Genomic DNA, 21,419 nt, shown 5'->3' on the forward strand with positions numbered 1-21,419 from the left:
TATTTGATGTCTCCTGAGTCATTGAGCACTTACCTGGATAATAACGGGCCAGGCCTGTGGCACTGCCAAACACCTGCCACAACAACGAAGGATCTTCTTCTCGATTTTTTTTGAAAACTTCATCTAAGGCACTTGTCCAGTTGAGTTCATTTAGCACGATTGTTGCTAAGAGAAACAAAAAGAAAAAGTCATATCTATAATAATTGAGTCTGTCTTCATTTATTTGCAAAATAATGCTACATATTTTCATCACTTTACCTCTAAAAGTACTCTAATCCAGTGCCTACCAACAAGTTTAGACATGGAATGATTTCCTGCAACAAACTTTTGTATGACGGAGGCCATATTGACATTTGGGGCTTGGTAATTCTTTGCTGGGGGAGCTATTCTGTGCTTTGCCCGGTGTTTAGCAGCACCTATGACCTCTACCCAGTAGATGCCAGTATCACCCAGCCCACACCCCCAGTGGTGATAAGCAACAGGCTTCCAGACACTGTCAGAACAGAATACAAACAAAACTGCTCCCTGTTGAGAACCACTGTGATGTATAAAGCAGGCCAGAGCAGCTCTCCTGGAAGAGAAGGGGTGGGAGGCATTCCTCCCCTGGAAGCAGCTCTGAAGAAATCTACACAACACATAAGGGCACAGTTTGATCGCCACCCTCCCCTCAATTCTTGATGAATCTCCATAATAAACGAACATAATTTGATCTGTTACTAAGATTGAAAAGAAAAGATGTTGGTCATTTAGCATAGTTTATTAACTGTATTTATACCATAGCAACAAACGTATAGATTCTGACAAAGAAAAACATTCATTCAGGGACTTGACAATACATCAGTGTTAGAAATAGGGAGTACCTGATGCTTTACTACTACCTGTATGAACAATAATTCTTTTTTTCTGGTTACTTCAATTAAATATCAGAGGATGTTGCTAATAAGGGCCAGGCCATAGATCTTGATTCTTACTTATAACTATGGACTGATCTTGGATAGGTATTAAAAACATATGCCATTTGGGGTGCCTGGGTGGCTCAGTCGGTTAAGCATCCGACTTCGGCTCAGGTCATGATCTCATGGTTCATGAGTTCGAGTCCCGCATTGGGCTCTGTGCTGACAGCTCAGAACCTGGAGCCTGCTTCGCATTCTGTGTCTCTCTCTCTGCTCCTCCCCTGCTCACACGCTATCTCTCTCTCTCTCAAAAATAAATAAAGACTAAAAAAAAACTTTTAAAACATATGCCACTCATATAATGAAAGATAATTATAATGTGAGATTTAGCATATAACTTATAATTATGGGCCTCCATGATCATAGTATCTCATGTCTAACATATTAAACATGTAATTAGCTTTGAATATTACGTTCCCTTTACAGAAAAAGATGACATACATCATCTCATATCCCCCTCCCCCTCCTTTATGTGTAAAATATGTACCACGGCCCTAGCAGATCAGGAGACTGCACCACCGTGCACTTGAGAATCTATAGCCAAGCCTAAACAATGGAAATGAGTTTGGGATAAGGACTGGAGATAATGCTTAACTCTTATTCTTCCCTGTGACCACAGCAAATAAAGGAAGCAAATGCAGTCACGGTTAAATCATGCCTGGTATTTTGTAAAGGTAAAAGAAAAAAAAAGCTTCTATTTAGAAAGATGCACAGCATCTGTGTTTATATTTTAAAGTTTATCATTTACAAAAAAAAAAAAAAATGAAAACAAGGGTATTGTGAAATTGTTCTGGGACCAGCATCCTAATGCATTTCTCATTATTGAGAACTAACAAGATTTCCATCTTTATGGATGTGATTACTTGCAGAAAGATCAGTTGTGTGTGTGAATATTCATGAGCTGGGTCTGATCCATAGTGCATGTGAGATACTGGTGAATTCATATTCAAAAGCATGATCCAATGAACATTAAGTGGCCTGTTATATAAAAATTTATATTCACATAGATAACCTGAACTAATACTATTCATGAATATTTATAGTTATATACAAAACAGCACAGAAAAAGAGGAACATTGTACTTTTCTTTAAACATTCATGAGTTTTACAGTAATATTCTACTGAACAAATAATGTTTATTTATGATCCAGATACACTTCATTAATTGCCAATCTATTCTAACTTATCTCTTCAATTTCCTTGACTCTTTAATTCCCATTAAGCAAGTGATATCTAATTATTATTTTTAATAAAGTTTTATTTGTTTTTAAGGCTGCTAATTTTTTTCTTAGTTTTATTTAACAACAACTACTAAGTACCAGGCTTTGATATGCTGATTGTGAATTACACTTCTATGTATTTACGGGAAAAGTCAAGCTCTGAAATATTCTTATTATGGTATAGGTCTTAAGATTTGTTGTTTATATACCTGAAAATTCTTTTTCAGGTAAGATATTACTGAGGCAGATTTCTAAATATTTTTCTCAAAACTTGTGCATTTGCAAATAAGCTAAGTACAGCAAAACTCTGGATAATAGGTGTTTGAACTGATTTTAAATTTCATTCGTATGACAGAAATGGTACTGTATACCTATCACATGTGCAAGGTTTTATACCAGTTAAAGATACAGATGCTTCCATTTGCCCTTGTACATTTATAAAGATTTTTGAGCAATCATTATTCTATTACTCATTAACTATACTTGAACGACCACAGCAAGAAACCAAAATTCAAAGGATCTGTCATGGGATTGAAAAGTTAGTGCAACCTCTTTAGATTAAGAGTTTGGCTACAGCTGTCTATCAAAATTCACTTGGTCTTTAATCCAACAGTTCTACTTCAAGGGATTTTTATACTATGGAGAGAGTATGGATCTCTAGTCTTTAATCAGAAAACGTTAGAGAGACACTCGTTCAATTATAGTGTTCAAATGCCTCAAAACACCAAAATCACAAAGTAAATCAACTGTTGCACTAGGAATTAATTTTTTTAACTATATTGAACATGTTAAAATGTAAAAAAAAAAAAAAATATGTAAACCATCAAAGCAAGCAAAAAAGTATGAATGCTATTTTAGATCTTTCTTGGTTATTTGGCTATATTTTTCTGATTCACAGTATTACATTTGACTAAGAAACATATCTTATTTTGGTTTCCTAGTGATCTGCTTAAACTTGTAAAATTCAACAGCTTCTCCAGAATTACTAAGGTGTCTAACATCTCTCCATTTCTACACTATTGGCGTGATTCAGGATAAACAATACTGAAATAACTGGGTAATCTGCAGATGATAGAATGAAACTAATGCAGGATATTGGCCATGCTAAAACAAGTTTATGTCATCTCCTGAATCTCTTATCTTCTCCCTGCTACCTCCATTATAATTACATACACAATTTTTTTTCTTTCTCTTATTTAAATTTATAAGTAGATGTTATTTAGGAAGATGTTTTTAAATAATTCTTCTGGCTACCACTGGGTAGAAAGCCTAGTGCAATCAACAACTTAAAAGTTACTATTCGATTTTTCATTTCACATTATCAAAATCTAAACCTTCCATGATGAAGAAAAAAATGAGTCCAAATTCTTCAGAATATTATTTTCAGCAAGTAATACTGTTTAATAAGAATATGAAAGTGTACTGTTCATTCTCAGAAAGACTCAATACTCAAAAAGTAACTGTGGTATTCTGACTCACTAAAATTCAACAGACTTTCAGTTTCGGTTTGTGACTACATATTACAAAGACGTTTAAAAGCAATTACTTTTCTGTAGGTCATAATCTTTACTTGAATGTCCAGGGCAAGAAATAAAAATGCAAAGACTTTTATTTTAATTGCAGAAATACAGACATGAATTGGCAACCAAAAAAAAAAAAAAGTTTCATATAAGAATTTCATAACAAATTATCTTTTTAAAAGAACTCCAAATTTCTTAGCCAAACATAACTTCATCCTCCTTCCAAGGAACTTAACTAAGTGTCTTACGGCTGCTTGAAGAGTAAAATCAGTCCTCATTCTAAGTCTGTTTTTCAGAAATGAAGATTTTTATCTTTTAGAATATTAGATTTTGCAAAAAAAATAAGTCTTTTATAATGTGCAAGGCTAAGCTGTTAGAAGCAGTGAATGCTGGAAAAGCAAACCTTGACTCAGGGGCCTCTACTCTGAAACGTAAGACAGAATTTCCCTGCTAATTGAATCAGAACGCTGAGAATACACATCTCTGTTCTTCTTATACTTAGTTTTCAAAACATGGCCTTGGGGTTCAGCAATTCTCTCTTGTAGAATATCCTATTGTTCAATCTGGCTTCTCGGCGGAACAAAGAAAACTCTAATTTCTAACAGCACAAAAGAAGTACCTTACATTTCCTGCTAATTCTTCCAAGATACACGAGGTAAATCTACATCTTATTTATGACATGGATTACAGAGTCATTGACAAGTTCTGAATGCCATTTTCCTCTGCCAATTTCAACCCACAAATGTTGCACTATTGCTCCCTTTTCAATTTGAGTACATTTTCTTGATTTACTCAGGGTTCAGGGCCTCACTGTGCTTGGAAGGCACTACTTGACTATTGGAAAACCTTAAGGTTATTTACAATGCCCATAAATGTCAACCACATCTTCCAAATGAAGCAGAGAGAAGCTATCAAAATAAAAACATAACAGTTATGATTTATTCCAAATATAAAATAATTTTGATAAGTCTGTAGCAAAAATGTGTTTTATATAACACACGATAGTTCTGACAAGTCTTTGATAAGACCTGTAGCTATTAAAGCAGTGAAACAAACTAGATACTAAAATTATTTTTAATAGTGCTTGATATGTTACAGTTAAATAAGTTAAACTAGAGAATTGGCCAAAATGTTTAATATACTATTTCCATTTAATAAAACTGATCTATTATAGCCTGGCATTTAGATAAAATTGGCATTTTTATTTAAACTACTGCCAAGTGAATAATATTTATTAAGCCTTTACTGCGTGACAGCAGGTGTGTTAACCATTTTCTATGCACCATGTCATTTAACTTTTAAAATGACACCTTGAGTGAGATACTAATATTATTTTCTTTTTAAATGACAAAAAGAAAAAAGAAAAACCCAGAAAAGGTATTAAATTTGACAAAAAAATACAGTGAGAGCTGTAAAGACAGCATTCCATTGTGTTAGATTCTAAAATTTATGGTTTCTGAGCAATTGATTTCTAAGCTTTCATTATATGTGGAGCTCTGATTATCTACAATTTCAAATGCGGAACAAATTAAAAAAACAACTATGCCTCTGTAGCACAGTATTTCTCAATCCAGAGTGATACTCCTCCCCGAGGAATATTCAGTTACGCTTAGAGACATTTTGATTGTTGTGACATGTGGGAGGCTACCAGCAGGCAGTAGGGAGAGGCCAGGGAGGCTGCTTATTTCCTACCACACACAAGATAACCCCAGCACAAAGAACTACCCAGCCCGAAATGACACCACCACCCAGGGTTAGAAATCTTGCTCAAGTACAACTATAAACACAACACATTCAATGCACTATGTAAAAAGCAATATTCACGATGAACGGTGTCAACAAAAAGCCAAAACAAAATGTCTTCGAAGTTGAGAGGTAAGGTAATTTAAAAATAGTATTTCATGATATCAAGTTAATACTTTGGGCTACATTTTGAGACCCTTTGAGTTGGACAAGTTTTCATTTTAGTCTCAGAAATTCTAAGTAATGCCTGATTCTCACACTTTAAGAAGTGAGGATTTTAAAGTTACCTTTTAATGCCATTAAATATCATCCTTTCCCACCTCCTGTGTTTATACATTCACAGCCAATTACAGTTTTGCTTTGTTTTTCTCTTAATGATTCAACACTTACTATGTGATTCTAAACTCATTGTATCTCTGTCACATTTGTTCATTTTATTCTGTAGTGCATAAAGTAGTCATTACAAGTTATATTTAATAGATGAGCTGAGCCGGTGTCACTAATTTTATTCATCAACTTCATCTCTAAAAAGAAAAATGTTAATAAGAAACCCACTGATCCAATTAAGCACACACACAAAAAGAATCCACTTTAAGGACTAGACAGGGTGCATAAATATTAAAATGAATGAATCTTTTCACTGGATTGGGCTAATGGAATCTCATCTAATCCCAGTGTAAATGAAAGATTAATAAGGTACAGGGAGATTGGAAGACCAAATCTCCTCTCTCTAAGCGCGTCTCAGGCACCAGAATCCATCTCCCACTGTGGATGGGTCAACAGAAGGCTCTATGGCACACGTAGACCCTGATGAAGAGATAAGCCTTACTCCGAACACCATGTGTTTGGTACAAATATTAAAAGGCCCTTGTCCTTGTCAGTTCTCTAACGCCCCTATTACTGAGATTTCTGGCCATGCTCCCTCTCTTTAGTTTCCCATAGATTGAGCACGTGGCTAATGCCCAGAACACAGTTGGAGTCCTTTAATGAAATCTGCACATTGTGGCGGGCCTAGATGGAGCTCAGAAGAATCCACCTGATCATTAGACAAAATAAGAATAATGCAAGGAAAATGGAAGACCCTAGGATCTAATGTCATGTTTATTAATTGAAGGATTTTAATGTCACTTTCAATAAAACAGTGATTACTTGTAAGATTTTTCTTGCAAGCACCCAGGGATTTTGCTGAAGAAATATCCTAAGTAGAGGAAACAAGGTAAAAACTTTGTTTCATCATTCAAGCATTTTAATTTTTTTTTCTAATATTATCGAAACCAAATAAACCATTAGTATCTTTGGTAGCCAAGAGCCTGTATCGCTGGCACAACATGCTACTTATAACTAATCATTTAGCCCCTTATGCTTCTGTTGTTTTCATCTAAAACAACAACAACAACAAAAAAACAACACACAAATGCAGTAAGGATCCTTAGATAATCTGCAGGATTGATGTGATTGTCAATTAAGTTTATGAGTAAAAGGAAATCAGTCAAAAACGGCTAAGATTACAATCCTCTCCTTAGCTGTTTAAAACCTTCTATGGTGTGGGGCGCCTGGGAGGCTCAGTCATTTAAGTGTCTGACTTTGGCTCAGGTCATGACCTCACAGTTTGTGGGTTGGAGCCCCGCATTGGGGTCTGTGCTGACAGCCTACTTCAGATTCTGTGTCTCCCTCTCCCTGCCCCTCCCTGCTCGCGCTCTCTCTCAAAAATAAACAAACATCAACAAAAATAAAAACACACAACTTGTATGGTGCATATGTCTTTTAGCTGCTTTGCACAGATGAAAGCTTTCTTTTACAGCTCAGCTTATTATTTTAGTCTTATCAGTTATTTTCTTTTATTTGAACAGCAACATTTCTTTTACATACAGCAATTAGACTGTAATTCAGTTGATTCCATAATGAAGCCACCTTCCTTCTAATTTACTAAGAAACTCTCGAATGATGAGATACTCTTCATTTGAATCATTTGGTTGAAATATTTTAATTTTAATTTTGGAAACACTGCATTAATTTGTAAATAGAAACCAGGAACTTCAGAGTAATTACCTGAAGAAGACATTCCAATTGCTTTCATTGATATTACTTCACCAAAGGTATTTTTATCATAAATTAAACTATTTGTAATTTAAATTGCAAAAAAAAAAAAAGTTAAATATTTGTTTCTATATATTAGTATTATCTTTCAGGAAGCACAGAGCCTGTTAAATTTTGAACACATGAAAATAACTAAAAACGCTCTAAACATCTTTTATTTCAACTTTTAAAAGTGAAACAAAGTATGGGAGTTTTATAAAAAATAAAAATAAACCGAGGCCATTGAAGTGGAGTTGGAAGCCATGTGAGAATTAAAATGCAATTTAGAGCAAATCTACAAGACCTCACACTGAGTTGTTTTTTTTTTTTTTATTTTTTTAATGCATATAATAGATTATGTTCCTGGTGGTACCCTTTCCTTTGAAACTCCCATTTATGAATTGAGTATACAAATGAAGGTAGTGAAGGCACAGGCTATTCCTGCTGACTGCCTTCCCACTCATAGGCCTGATGTTGTGATGCCAGAAGAAACTACCTGACCTTGGGAAAGTGTTTCCCCCTCTTGCAAACCTCATCTTCCTCACGTGTACAATGTGGATAATCAGCGCATCTGCCTCATGGAGCTGTGTTGAAGATTACATGCACTTAGAACACTGTCTGTCACCTAGTAACTGCACAATAAATATTACCAGCCCTTATCATTAGTATTATCTTATTTAGCTCTTAATATCCAGCATGCAAAAGATATTTTTTAAGAACTATCTTGATGGAACAATTCTGATGGAGATGTAAGATGCTAGATGAGGAATTAAAACCTGATATTTTCCCCTTACGTTTTCTCTTACCTCGACCCCAAATGAATGGCCAAAGACACTACTTCACTTTCCTGTTGTAAAGTCTCATGAAGAAACCAGTGTGTTAACTTTTCCAAAACCACTGGCATTATTAGAAGAGAATACAAACTGAAAAAAAAAACCATAAATCTAATGATATAATTCAGTGTACCATGTGATTTTGGTGAGGAGGTAATTTTTACAATGGGATATTCCCAGTGGTCCCGAAATCAAACCACGTTGGTGAATGCAGCGCTGAATATAGCCCAGACACAGTAGAATTCTGGTAGAATAAAATATGAAAGACCTAATATACGCACCAGAGGCAAAAATGCACATGTATGTATGGAGTTATGAATACACAGTTCTGTTAAATCTGAAAGGAAACTCCGGCTGAGAATTACAGACCAAATGAGACATGGGAATTCCCTGGCCTTTGCTCTGAGACTGTCTAACTGCATACACAATTTAATGTCTACCATGTAAATCTGGACTGCTGAATTCACTAAGAAGGATCAAAAAGTATCGAAGCTGAAATAACAAGATACGGTTGAAGAAGAAGGATAACAAGGTTCCTAGGGAATAGGGTGATACCGTCAATGAGGCACATGCTGCCTGGTACCTCAGGGTTTGGGTCAACCAGTTTTAGAACAAAGAGCTGCCTGGTGATTTTAAGGTGGAAAGATCAGATGCACTGAAACATAGTAAGCAGTACTGGCTGGCTATAATGGAGAAGACAAATCCCTTGGTTTAAACACCATGCACTGCTTCACAGTGAAAATAAAACAAAACGAAACATATCTAAGACACTAAGGTAGATTGTTACTTACACAGTTGTGAATGAAATCTAAGATCATTTTTAAGACATGAGATTAACACCCTTGTGTCTGTGGTTGCTCATGAATAGAGAATTGTGCCTTTGCGCATACATGCAGAGCATGTAGTATGTATTTTGTTATTTATACAAACAGACATTTATGAAATACATCAACTGCCAGCTTTCAAGATGCTTACAACGTACTGAGCGTGATTGCTTCAGATTTTAATGTACGTGATATACTTATTGACACATGAAATTCATAGTTATCAGCCCTGGCTGTGTTACTCAGCAAACAATTTAATAATAAATAATTATTGGGGCACCTGGGTGGCTCAGTCGGTTAAGCGGCCGACTTCAGCTCAGGTCATGATCTCGCAGTCCGGGAGTTCGAGCCCCACATCAGGCTCTGTGCTGACAGCTCAGAGCCTGGAGCCTGTTTCAGTTTCTGTGTCTCCTCTCTGACCCTCCCCCATTCATGCTCTGTCTCTCTCTGTCTCTCAAAAATAAATAAATGTTAAAAAAAATTTAAAAATAAACAATTATTTTTCTATCTTAATAAGTCATGTGTTTTAAGTTTTCATTTATAGCTTAATATCCCACAAGGGTTTAAATTTATCAAAGTCCAGTTGGGGAAGAACCACAAGTTATTCTGACATAGCTATGAAATATAAACGATTCAACACCTAATCAAAACAAATAATTTGCACATAAACTATTAGAAATGGCTTACAGGTTTTTGAGCTGGTAAATGGAATTCGAAGATAGTAAATGACCAGGTCTTGTTGGTGCTAGCTTTTAGGTATTTCTTAACTTCTCTGTCTCTATGACTATACCCACTTAGGACTTTAGCAATAGCTTTCAAATAGTCTCCCTGCTTCCAATTTTAGCTCACTTTAACCCATTCTTCCCAATGTTGCCACGGTGTTCTACTTGGCAAATGCCCGCCCTAATGAAAAGTCTTCAGCTATTCTCCATAAAAGCTGGTCTTAGATGGTCTTCTTCCAGGCCGCCCAACTTCCCCTTTGATTGATTTTCTATGTGCCATAAGCCCAAGCTATATTGAGAGTTGTTCCTTTCTCAGAGGAAACAGTGCCGATGCCTCCCTCCCATGTTACTGCACATATTGTCTTCTCTCTCAGGACTTTATCTACCATGGCCACTCATCAACCTTCTTCCTTTTCTCTTAACACAGAGAGCATCACCTTCTCTTTATTGATTTTCCCACCCCACCTCCTTCTCATTTAGCAGAATGTGTATCTCCCCACTCTCCTATAGCTTTTTCTGTAGACCTCTATCACATGCTTCCCACATTTCACTATCTTTGTTTATTTTCATGCCTATTATACTGTCCATTACTAGGGTAGACTGTACGTTATTTATTTTTCCTCCAATACCTAGAATACAGTGGTCCCAATAGGATGGGACCATTTTGTGTTTAATGCACATTTACAGTTTTGCAGGTAGAGGCTGGAGAAAACCACACCTAGGATATCTAGGGTTGTTAGGAAAATGAAAATGATGCTATGTTTAATGCATAATAGGCATTCAGGGAGCAGTAATGACTAACATGTTTACTCAAAATAGTTAGAAATAAATGAAACAGTAAACAAATATGTGTGATTCTCATGTGTTAGGTCACCTTTTTAAGTTAGAGGTAATTTTCAGTAAAGGGTAAAACGATTTCAGTTCATCCTTCATTAGGCTACATTCTGAGCAGGTACAAATGATCCAATGATTCCTTTTTCTCCCTTTAACCCCAAGTGGTAGGTGAATGGTATCATCATCTGAACTGGAGGAGTCTAATCATTCTGGTCCTCTTTTTGGCTTCACTTCAAGTTCTGTAATCAATCAACTGCTTTTAACATAGATGATTTGAAGAGCCAATATCACACCATAGCCCAGTTTTTAGGAAGCCCTTTAAATCAACCAATATTTCTAAGAAGGTTTCTATTAAGTATCTACCAATTTTTCTGCTTCATTTCTTAATCACCTGATTTTCTATCAAACATACATCTACCAAACACTTAGTGAAATCCTATTCTGCGTCAGACACTAAGTGAAGCTCTTGGGCAGAAGCTGGCAAATTTTCTTCCTGAAGGACCAGATAGGAAATATTTTTAGGTCTATGACCTACACGGTCTCTGTCACAACTACTCACATTCAAACTGTGGGAAAAAGCAATCAGAGCCAACACATTAACAAATGGATGTGACTGTGTTCCAATAAAACTTAATTTACATGGCTAAAATTAAAAAAAGATAAGAAATAACAAGTTTTGAAGAAGATGTGGAGGAAAGGAAGCATTGTATCCGTTGATAGGAATGTTAAATTGCTACAGGGACTACAGAAAACAATAGGAGACCCCTCAAAAAATTAAAAATAGAAGTCCATATGATCCAATAATTCCACTTTTGGATATTTACCTAAAAAAATTAGTAACACTAATTCAAAAAGATACATGCACTCATGTTTATTGCAGCATTACTTATAGTAGCCAAGATATGGAAAAAACCTAAGTGTCCACCAGTAGACAAATGGATAAATAAGATGTGGTACACACACACACACACACACACACACACACACACACACACAATAGAGTATTATACAGTTATAAAAAAAAAAAAAGCAAGCAATCTTGTCACTGGAGACAACATGGATGGACCTAAAGGATATTATGCTAAATGAATTAATTCAGACTGAGAAGGACAAATACCCTATGATTTCACTCCAAAATAGTACCTAAAAATAAATCAATAAACAAAAAACGTAATCAGACTTATAAATACAGAGAACAAACGATGGCTCCCAGAAGGGAGGGAGAGGGGTCTGGGAAAATTGGATGAAGGGCAGAGGGAGATACAAGCTACCAATTATGGAATGGATAAGTCACGGGAATAAAAAAAAACACAGCATGATGAATACAGTCAATGAAATTATAACAGTGAGGTAGGGAAGAGATGGACGCTACACTAGAGTGAACCTAACGATGTATAAACTGGTCAAATCATTATGTTGTACACCTGAAACTAATTTAATATTGCGTGTCAACTAGACTCAAATAAAAATAGAAAAATAGATGTAACTTTATTTACAAAAATAAGTAGTAGGGCAGTGGGTTATAGTTAGCCAACTCTTTCTTCAGAGCTACAGGGTCACCCAGTCAGGCCTTCTAACATCCTAGGGGAAGTGACACACAGTAAACCTGAATAAGTAATAACCTATCAGTGTTGTTTAGTGCTCTTTAAATAATTAAAACGGGGATGTCATAGAGACGGAGTAGGTGGCTACTTTACATCAGGCTTTGAGTAATATTCGGTCTAAAGAAATATTTTAAGCTGAGACATGAAAGACAAAGAACTCTCCATAAAGCATTCTATGAAAACAATAGATACTAATGATACTGACAAGTTGGAAATTCAGATGGCAATAGAATGGCTTTATGATCTAGTACAATATTTCAAGGAGAAAAACTCACAGTTTCCTGTAACACTAAAATATCCAAACAATTACATAAGGCACAAAGGAATATATGACAGATTAAAAATGATTTGGGCACTTTTATTGTAATAAATGAAATCCTAGAGAGGGGCAGGTCTAATTCCAGCACTGTATTCAATCATTCAAAAAACATTTATTAATAAACCTTGACTAGGCTCTTGGAATTAAAATAAAAAAAATTGTGAAAATTCTTCTCCAGTTGCTCTAAATCTGATAGAGAAGACAGAGAGATAAATCAAAGCATCTTAGATCAAATTTTGCTTCTGCATCACAGACTCTAGCAACAGCCAACTTGCCTATGAAGCTAAGTATATGTTTAGAGACTCAGAGGAGGGTGTGGTGGTCACTGAAGAGTTCCTGGAGCAGGTGGCACACAGATTTTTTTTTTCTATTTGTTTTGAGAGAGAGAGACAGAGGACGAGCAGGGCAGGGGCAGATAGAGGGGAAGACACAGAATCTGAAGCAGGATCCAGGCCATGAGCTGTCAGCACAGAGCCCGACACAGGGCTAAAACCCATGAACTGTGAGATCATGACCTGTTGCTTAAACGACTGAGCCACCCAGGCACCCCAAGTGGCACACAAGATTTAAAAGAGGAATGGAGAGGTGGTAGGAAGGCTGGGTGGCTGATTCAGGGAATACCCTGTGAAGGACACAGAAGTCTTGTCTGTTTTTGTTTTTGTTTTATTTTCTTTTTTAAAAAGGCATTCCAGGCGGTGGATGTTATTCAAAATGGTTGAATGAAAGAGGCATGTGGGACAACAGTGGCAGGAATAGGATTAGGGGCACACTGCTAGGATGATCCAGAACACTAACAACAAAATATATTTATTCTGAGAATTATAGAGACCTATAAGCTGAAGTGCAAAATAAACATATTGGCACTTAATACTTCCCTCAGAAGCTATTATGAAGACTGTGCATTGGAAGCAAGACAGATGAAAATGGAGAAGATAGAAAGCTAGTATCATCAAGCCAGTGAGGAGTAACAATAGACTAAAGCAAAAAATGAAAATAAAAATAAATAAAAACAAAAAGTGGTGGACCTGGGGAATTGTAAGGAGATTTAAAAGATGATTAGGAGAAATAATCTGCAGATCAAAGTGACATGATGGGAAAAGGGTAAAAAGGAGTCCTGGCTTTCTGTCTTGGGCCCAAATATCACTATTTACAAAGATATGAATATTAAGTCAGGGGGTATATTTGGGGACAAGCATGATGCATTCAATTTTAAGCATAATGGGGGGCAGTGCCTGTGAGATACCATTAAAAAGGGTTATTCAGGAGGCAAATAGAGAAATGAATCTGTACCTTAGCTATGATATCTACATGGAAGAATCAGATTGGGGAGTCACTGTTTCAATAACAATGAGACCATCAGTTTGAATGAAGTTAGTTATTGACATCAAGAAGCTCTATTGGTCCTTAAGTATCAAAGAAGCTTTACTTCGCAAAGAGAGACTCCCAAAAGGAAACAACGTGGACCTAACTCTGATAAACAAGAACATCTTTCCCCATTAAAATAATCAGTGGGCAGAAGGCTTTATTATCTCTTGTTTTCATTTACCAAAAAAGCAAAATGTGCCTTTCAAGTATGATTTTCACATCTGCATTAAATAAATGCACCAAATACAAATTCGATGTATCAATGAATGCCTCACAGTCCATCAAGAGATAATGTAAAGATACTGAAACCAATAAAAACCTATTATCTTCTAACCCAGTTTTTTTTTTAAATGTTGCTTTTAAAAATAGTTATTCACTTAAATCAAGTACGCAGGGATACAATGCCTGCACCTCTTGTATGTATAACACTTCAACTAAGACTCGCTGTGCACTGGGAGAAGAAGCAATTTCCCTTCTGTCTCCCTTAGAATGATGAGGTAATCTATTGTGCCTTTACACTTACTGAGCCTCAGGAGACTGAGGCTTGATGATTACATGGGCTTGTACGACCATCAAGTTCTACCACAGGAGTCGTACATGTATTATAAAGACGCTTCAAATTGCCGAACATGCTCTTCTCACCATCACTGTGTGGCTCTCTTCCGCAATTCACTCACAACCTTTGACTTCCAGAAATGATGTAAATCTGCATCAGCTGTGAATGCATGAACGCCAACCACCCTTATTCCTCAGAAGGCAAGAGTGGCGGGATTTAATTACTTAGAAACATATTACATTTTTGTTCCAAAAAAGCCAAATTTCAATCAACCTTTCAGTAAAACTTCCTATCAGGAGGTAACAAACGGATCAATACTTTTTAAATTTCCATTTCATAAAACCCAAAATTAGGCGCAGGTTAAGAAGTAATAAACTCCATTTGATCTTAAACACACAGTTACCATTCTGATAAAGACACTGATGGCTTACTGAAATGTATTTTCTATGATATTAATCTTATTCATGTTTTTTAAAAGAAGCCTGTACTTTCTTGTCACTTTGTGTTCCATATCAAACTGATGGAAGCCAGAATCTTTTATATTATTTGTCAGTTTCTCTGGCCTTCCAAATCAATCTGAAGCAAAGGCTTTTCATTTCTTTGATTCAACTGAAATTCTCTTATATTTATTCTATTAAAGTATCAATCTCCCACTTTCTTCCCCTTTTATCTGCTATTCCTAAATGTGACAATGTCAACAATTTGTGTTTAAAAACAAAAGCTTGTGCATAAAAAAATACACAAAGATTAACGGAACAGAAGAGGGAGCCCAGCAATAAACTCAAGCATATACGGTCAATTAATTTATGGTAAAGGAGGTAAAATTTTACAGTGGGGAATGAATCGCTCTTAAGCAAATACTATTGGAAATACTAGATAGCTATATGCAAAAAGAATAAAACAACCAGTATCTTACACAATACACAAAAACTAACTCAAAATATGAATTAAAGACCTGAATGTAAAATTTCAATTAATGAAACTCCTAAAAGAATACACAGGTGGTGAGCTGCTTGATATTGGTCTCAGCAACAATTTTTTGGATCTGACTCCAAAGGCAAGAGCAACAAAAGCAGAAACAAACAGGACTACATCAAACTAAAAAGCTTCTGAACCGTGAAGGAAATCATCAATTTACTGAATGCAAGAACTTATTTGAAAATCATATTTGAAAATAATATCCAAACACTTAAAGAACTCATACCACCCAATAACATCAAAAAGAAAGAAAGAAAGAAAGAAAGAAAGAAAGAAAGAAAGAAAGAAAGAAAGGATCAATCCAGTTAAAATGCAGAAGACCTAAATAGCCATTTTTCCAAACAAGACATGCAGATGGCCAACAGAGCCATGAAAAGATGCTCAACATCGCTACTCATCAGGGAAATTCAAATCAAAACCACAATAAGGTATCACCTCACACTAATCAGAATGTCAAGTATCAAAAAGACAATAAATGTTAGTGAGAAAAGATAGAAACTATTTAACACCCTATGAGTAAAATATACCTCAATCCCCAGATATGTATTGTTAATTCTACACATTCCGTTAGAATTGGCTTATGGTAGCAAAATATTTTGTTTATCATTGTATGTTTAGTAAACTCAACTGAACTTCAAAGACTGAAACCTGCAGAACTCTGGAATATATCATTTATTACATAAAAGGAGACTGCAAATTAAAAGCAATGTTCTTCTGTTAAGTTTCTCAGGATCCACGTAAGAGTGAAAACATATGGTATCTGTCTTTCTCTGTATCACTTATTTCACTTAGCATAACACTCTCCAGTTCCATCCACATTGCTACAAAAGGCCATATTTCATTCTTTCTCATTGCCAAATAGTATTCCATTGTGTAAATAAACCACAAGACCATGGGGTAGGGGAAGGAAAAAAAAAAGAGAGGGAGGAAGCCAAACCATAAGAGACTCTTAAAAACTGAGAATAAACTGAGGGTTGATGGGGGATGGGTGGGAGGGGAAAGTGGGTGATGGGCATTGAGGAGGGCATCTGTTGGGATGAGCACTGGGTGTCGTGTGGAAACCAATGTGACAATAAATTTCATATTGAAAATAAATAAAACAACGTTCTTCACATAGAGGGAGACAAACCATGAGAGACTCTTCAATACAGAGGAAAAAATTGAGGGTTGCTGGTGGGGTGCTAGGTGTGGGGAAGTGCTGAAGGGGTGAGGGGCATTAAGAAGGACACTGGCTGAGATGAGCACTGGGTGTTACATGTAAGTGATGAATCACTAAATTCTATTCCTGAAGAAATTACATAATTTGAAAAGAAAAAAAACAAAAAAAAAAAACAATGTTCTTCAAAGAAAATGTACTTTCAAAGTTTCAGCTCACAATCTACTCATTAAAATACTAAAACCTATCTCGAAATTTGTTGAAGTTCATGTTCACAAGCTACTCACAATACTGTAATAACTTTGACCAAAGAGCTATAAAAAGAAACTAATCGATGAATTCTTAGTTCACTGATATTAGAATAATTCTACAATTGATTGTTTTCTTAAATATTAAAACAGTGATTTCTTTTAACTCAAAAAATGATTGAAAAAGAGGATGTGTATATGTGCTCAATACCATGTTGAAAACTTCTATTGGTGATGGTATTTCCATTAGATTAAGGTTAAAATAATATATACCTGTTTTCCTAGGAAAATGAGGGCTGCTGATATAGCAGGATAGTTTTCTTGAGCTTATTTATTTTGAGAGAGAGTGAAAGAGAGAGAGGGAGACAGGCACCCTGTGCATGAGTGGGGGAGGGACAGAGAGTTAGGGAGAGAGAATCCCAAACAGGCACCATGCTGTCAGAGCACTTGATCTAACCAACTGTGAGATCATGACTTGAGCCGAAAACAAGAACCAGAAATTTAAGTGATAGAGCCATCCAGGCGCCCCAAGATAGATTTTGTTTTAACAAATCATCTAACAATGATCTACTTATTTTATGTGCTCTCTTTTCATTCTCTTAACAGTCCTTTGAGGTAAGTACTATGATATGCTTTATAATATTCTCACAAATGCCAAGTTTATTATATTTGTGTTTAAAGATGGCTTATTTGAACATTCACTAGACTATTGTCCTTTTCCTCTCATAATTTTAAACATTTCCTACCTCTTAATTTTTTCTTTTTGCTATCATCTTCCATCTCTGTCAAAGGCCCATACTCCACCACTAGAGGATTTCTTCCTCAATTTTTCTACTTTGGAAATCTTTCAAAATTTTTCATGAGAATAAATACTAGACAATAAATTTAGACTTATATGATTTTAACAGTAGGACTTGGTTTATAAAACAGACTGTAATAGAGTAAAATACAAGTGAGTATGAGCAGTGACTTCACTACAATTGAAATAAATAGCATTCTGCAATAAGATGATTATATACCTAATACCTGAATGGTCTTAAAATTATAGAGGGCTGTCATTCAATTTTATTAATCAGATACTTGACAAAAGCTTCTATTTCTCAAACATTTTTAAAGATCCTTATCCTGAATAATATTTTTAGTTGATGACAAACATTTTGGCCCTTTCAGGAATTATTTTTCAAACAGCTATAAATCCTTTAGAAATAAGTGTGATGGAAAAATTTGGCTGTTTTTTAATATGGTAATTGTATTTTATTCCCTAGACTAGAAAACTTGAATTCAAGCTAAATACAAAAAGGAATTTTAAGATCCAAATACCAGAAATAACTAATATATATGCAAAATTATTGCATAAAAGTTGTTTACATTTAGAAAGAAAGGAGAAAACGTTTTTATAGAAGAAAGATGTTATTTTAAATTTGAGAATACAAAAACTTCAAATAATAAATGACAAAAACACAGAGAATAAAAGATTTCTTCCATTAACCTTTCTATTAGAAATGGAAAAAGGTGGCGTACATGTACTAAAAAATTATTTAAACACTAGATTTTCTTGTCATTTGTTTCTTCGCTTTAGGGTGGAGCGGATAAGAAAAAAGAAGTCAAAAAATTAGATGATTCTGGAAAGGGGTTGTTCTTCTATGGGTCAAGTATGCCCTCTGATTTACAAAACATAAAAATTCAATAGACAAGTCATTTCAAGTATTAAAGATACAAAATTAGCTTCTTTCATAATAAAGCCTTCCTGTGTAAATCTTTGTGTAAATCTCCTGGCAGTGTGGGGGGGGGGGTGCGGGGGAAGGTCATAAGTTCTATATCCCCCCTGACCTAATCACTGCTGTTAATTTCCAAACGATAGGCAGTGATTATAAACAAAGTAGAGAAACAAATGGTCTTCATAGGCTGAAAGGGTAGTAATGAAATATTTCTTCAGTTGTGTTCCAGACTGGGAGAATATGCGACAAAGGACCCCAAGTGTCCATGGGAGCTAATGAGGAACTTCTCAGTTTCCAGTTACTATGATTCACAAGAAACAAAATAAAAACAACTCGTACATGGGAATAAACCAAATAGCAAGAACTTTGCTACTTCCTTTACAATGCTATATACCTTAAGGAATATTTTTCTAAAAGTTTCATATATTATTCATTAAATTAAAATTGTTTATGACTTGGTTTGCTCTACTGACAGTAAGTATTGACTAAATCCAATCTCAATTCTTGTGTTGCTCATAGCCCCTTAACTTTTAAAATATCATCTTTGTATCTGGAGACAAAAGAGTCTTGGAATCTTTAATCCATTCAAAATCTTTCTTTTTAAATAGGATTTTAGAAAGATCTTTTAAATGCCTTTTTATATCTAGGGAGAAATCTGCTAAGATTTTATACATGAAGCAAAATGCCAGATGATTAAAAAATTCTCATCTCAAATTCCAGACCTCCATTTTCTCTCCAATTGTCAATCCCTTTTTCATTTGCCGTGAACACTACTGTCAGTCTGTTTGGAAAGCTTTTCTAATTTAAGATTTCATTATCTCTCTTCTTCAACCTTTGAATGGCCTGTCACTGGTTATACCCATCATAAAAAGCTAGCCAAGTACTTCTGATTTCCAGCTATCAAATTTACAGAGGAACTGAATTGTATCCACATCTTTTCATGCCTTCCTTCTATGTTGCTTCTCAAATTTCTTTTTAGAAACAAAGAGACAGTGAATTTTTATTTGTAGTTCCCACTAAACAGTAAGCAAAAGGGGAGCAATAATTGTACACTTTACAATACTTCACAAACTCCTGGATATTCTGTTCATTAATAAACAAAAAATTCACATTATTTTAACAGAGATCACAATAAAATGTGAAAATAACAAATACAAATTAAGGACATTTAACAAATATGTTGTATAATATCTCTCCCTTAAAAAAGGACACTGAGAAATAAACACCAGCTCTGAAATAAGTTATGGGAAAATCTAGGATATTCCTTAGTGAGGTACATGCACGCTAGACTGAGTGCTGGGATTTACGTGATCTAAACATGGGTGCCAGCCTTATTGGATGGGATACATTAATTCGGTATCAAAATTAACCATGTTTGTTGACAAAAAAAATTTTTAAACAATTTTCTAAGTACTCAGAGACAACTTAGAGAACATTATTCATATAGCTCCTAAGAACCACAGGATTTTCATTTGGCCAAATATATACCAACGGGAGAAAAAATTTGTAATGAAATACAGTATAAGAGACATACGCTACAACATTATGAACTATCCAACACTGTATGCCCAAACTGTGACTGACTTGGTAACATCTGCTAAGACTGGCATGCATGAAGTATGTAGGATTCTCCTACAGTACCTTAGGTGATTCTGGGGAGGCAAATCTAAAATGCTTCTCAGGGTTATGGAAGCAACTAGCTCTAAGTTTTCTCATTGTATAAAAGAGGTGTGTCTACAGAGTCAAAGGAACCCAGGAAGAAATGTCTCAATAACCCATAAAATGTCTTCCCAAAACAGAGTCAGTTTAAATTATCTACAAGACCCATTATCTATCCAGCCCTGCCCTAAGCCACCCAGGCCAGAAACAAGCATCTTCTTCTTTCCCTTCCCTTCCTTGTTTGTACCTAGTGGATGTTAAATTCAGAGAGCTGCTAGGAAATGCCCTACCCTTTCAGCCCCTTTTCTAGGGTAGGCTTTCATTAGCTGTAATCTAGGGTAAGGAAGAAGAGTTAGTAAATGCTAAGTCAAATTCGGAATTTCGACTATTAGGGGAGAAAACACATTTACATTTCTGAATTGAAAGTTTTAAACCTGTTTATAACCTAAAGTGACCAAGGCCACTTTATTATTATAAAGTCACCAGGAAAGTCACCTTTATCCACAGTCATTCACTGAGAAAGGGTAGAAGGCTAACAAAATAAAGTTAGATTTTCACAACAAACTACATGTTACACTTGTACAACGAAATTATTCATACAGAACAAAGTGAGTTATACATCTTATCTGAAGTATTATGCCCACTTGTCATTCATACAAAATTTTCTGAATAAAGAGATTAAGTAAATTAAATGAAATATACACTCGTGAGACACTGATATTATATAGTCATATAAAATGGAAACTAGTGGGTAAAACTACTTAAGTTTTGTTTAGAACATGCCAGAAAAATTCTGCTGGAAATAATGAGTAGTTGTCAATAACACGGTAGGTAATATGGACACAACCACCATTATATGGGTTTATATTAAAGAAGTGAGTGAACCTTGCAATAGAAGCTATCTCGAGAGCTAATTTACAACTTTATTTTAGTGAAATCTAGGAACTTTAAAATTCCAAATATCATTATGGGTTAAAATATCCCTCAAGTTCAATAAAGGGGCTGAGATGCTTTGCAAATTGAACCAAGAACGGAGTGTTCAAAATTTAATCCATTTGTAGTGTGCGCAGAATATTATCTTCACAGACTGA

The 21,419-nt window shown here is 35.3% G+C and overlaps 1 protein-coding gene across 5 annotated transcripts in view; it reads right to left on the bottom strand.

Annotated features, from left to right (window-relative positions):
• CACNA2D1 (calcium voltage-gated channel auxiliary subunit alpha2delta 1) overlaps positions 1 to 21,419 on the bottom strand; it is a 497,531-nt gene that overhangs the window by 143,747 nt on the left and 332,365 nt on the right. For all 5 annotated transcript variants that reach the window (XR_006210876.1, XM_042965363.1, XM_042965360.1 and 2 more), the window contains exon 7: positions 34 to 165. Coding sequence is in view for 4 of the 5 variants with exons in the window: in XM_042965363.1 (XP_042821297.1) it covers positions 34 to 165 (132 nt within the window). In the remaining variant the exon portion in view is untranslated. The remainder of the gene's footprint in view (positions 1 to 33; positions 166 to 21,419) is intronic.

The sequence above is a fragment of the Panthera tigris genome, chromosome A2, assembly GCF_018350195.1.
Source record: "Panthera tigris isolate Pti1 chromosome A2, P.tigris_Pti1_mat1.1, whole genome shotgun sequence".
Lineage (NCBI taxonomy): Eukaryota > Metazoa > Chordata > Mammalia > Carnivora > Felidae > Panthera > Panthera tigris.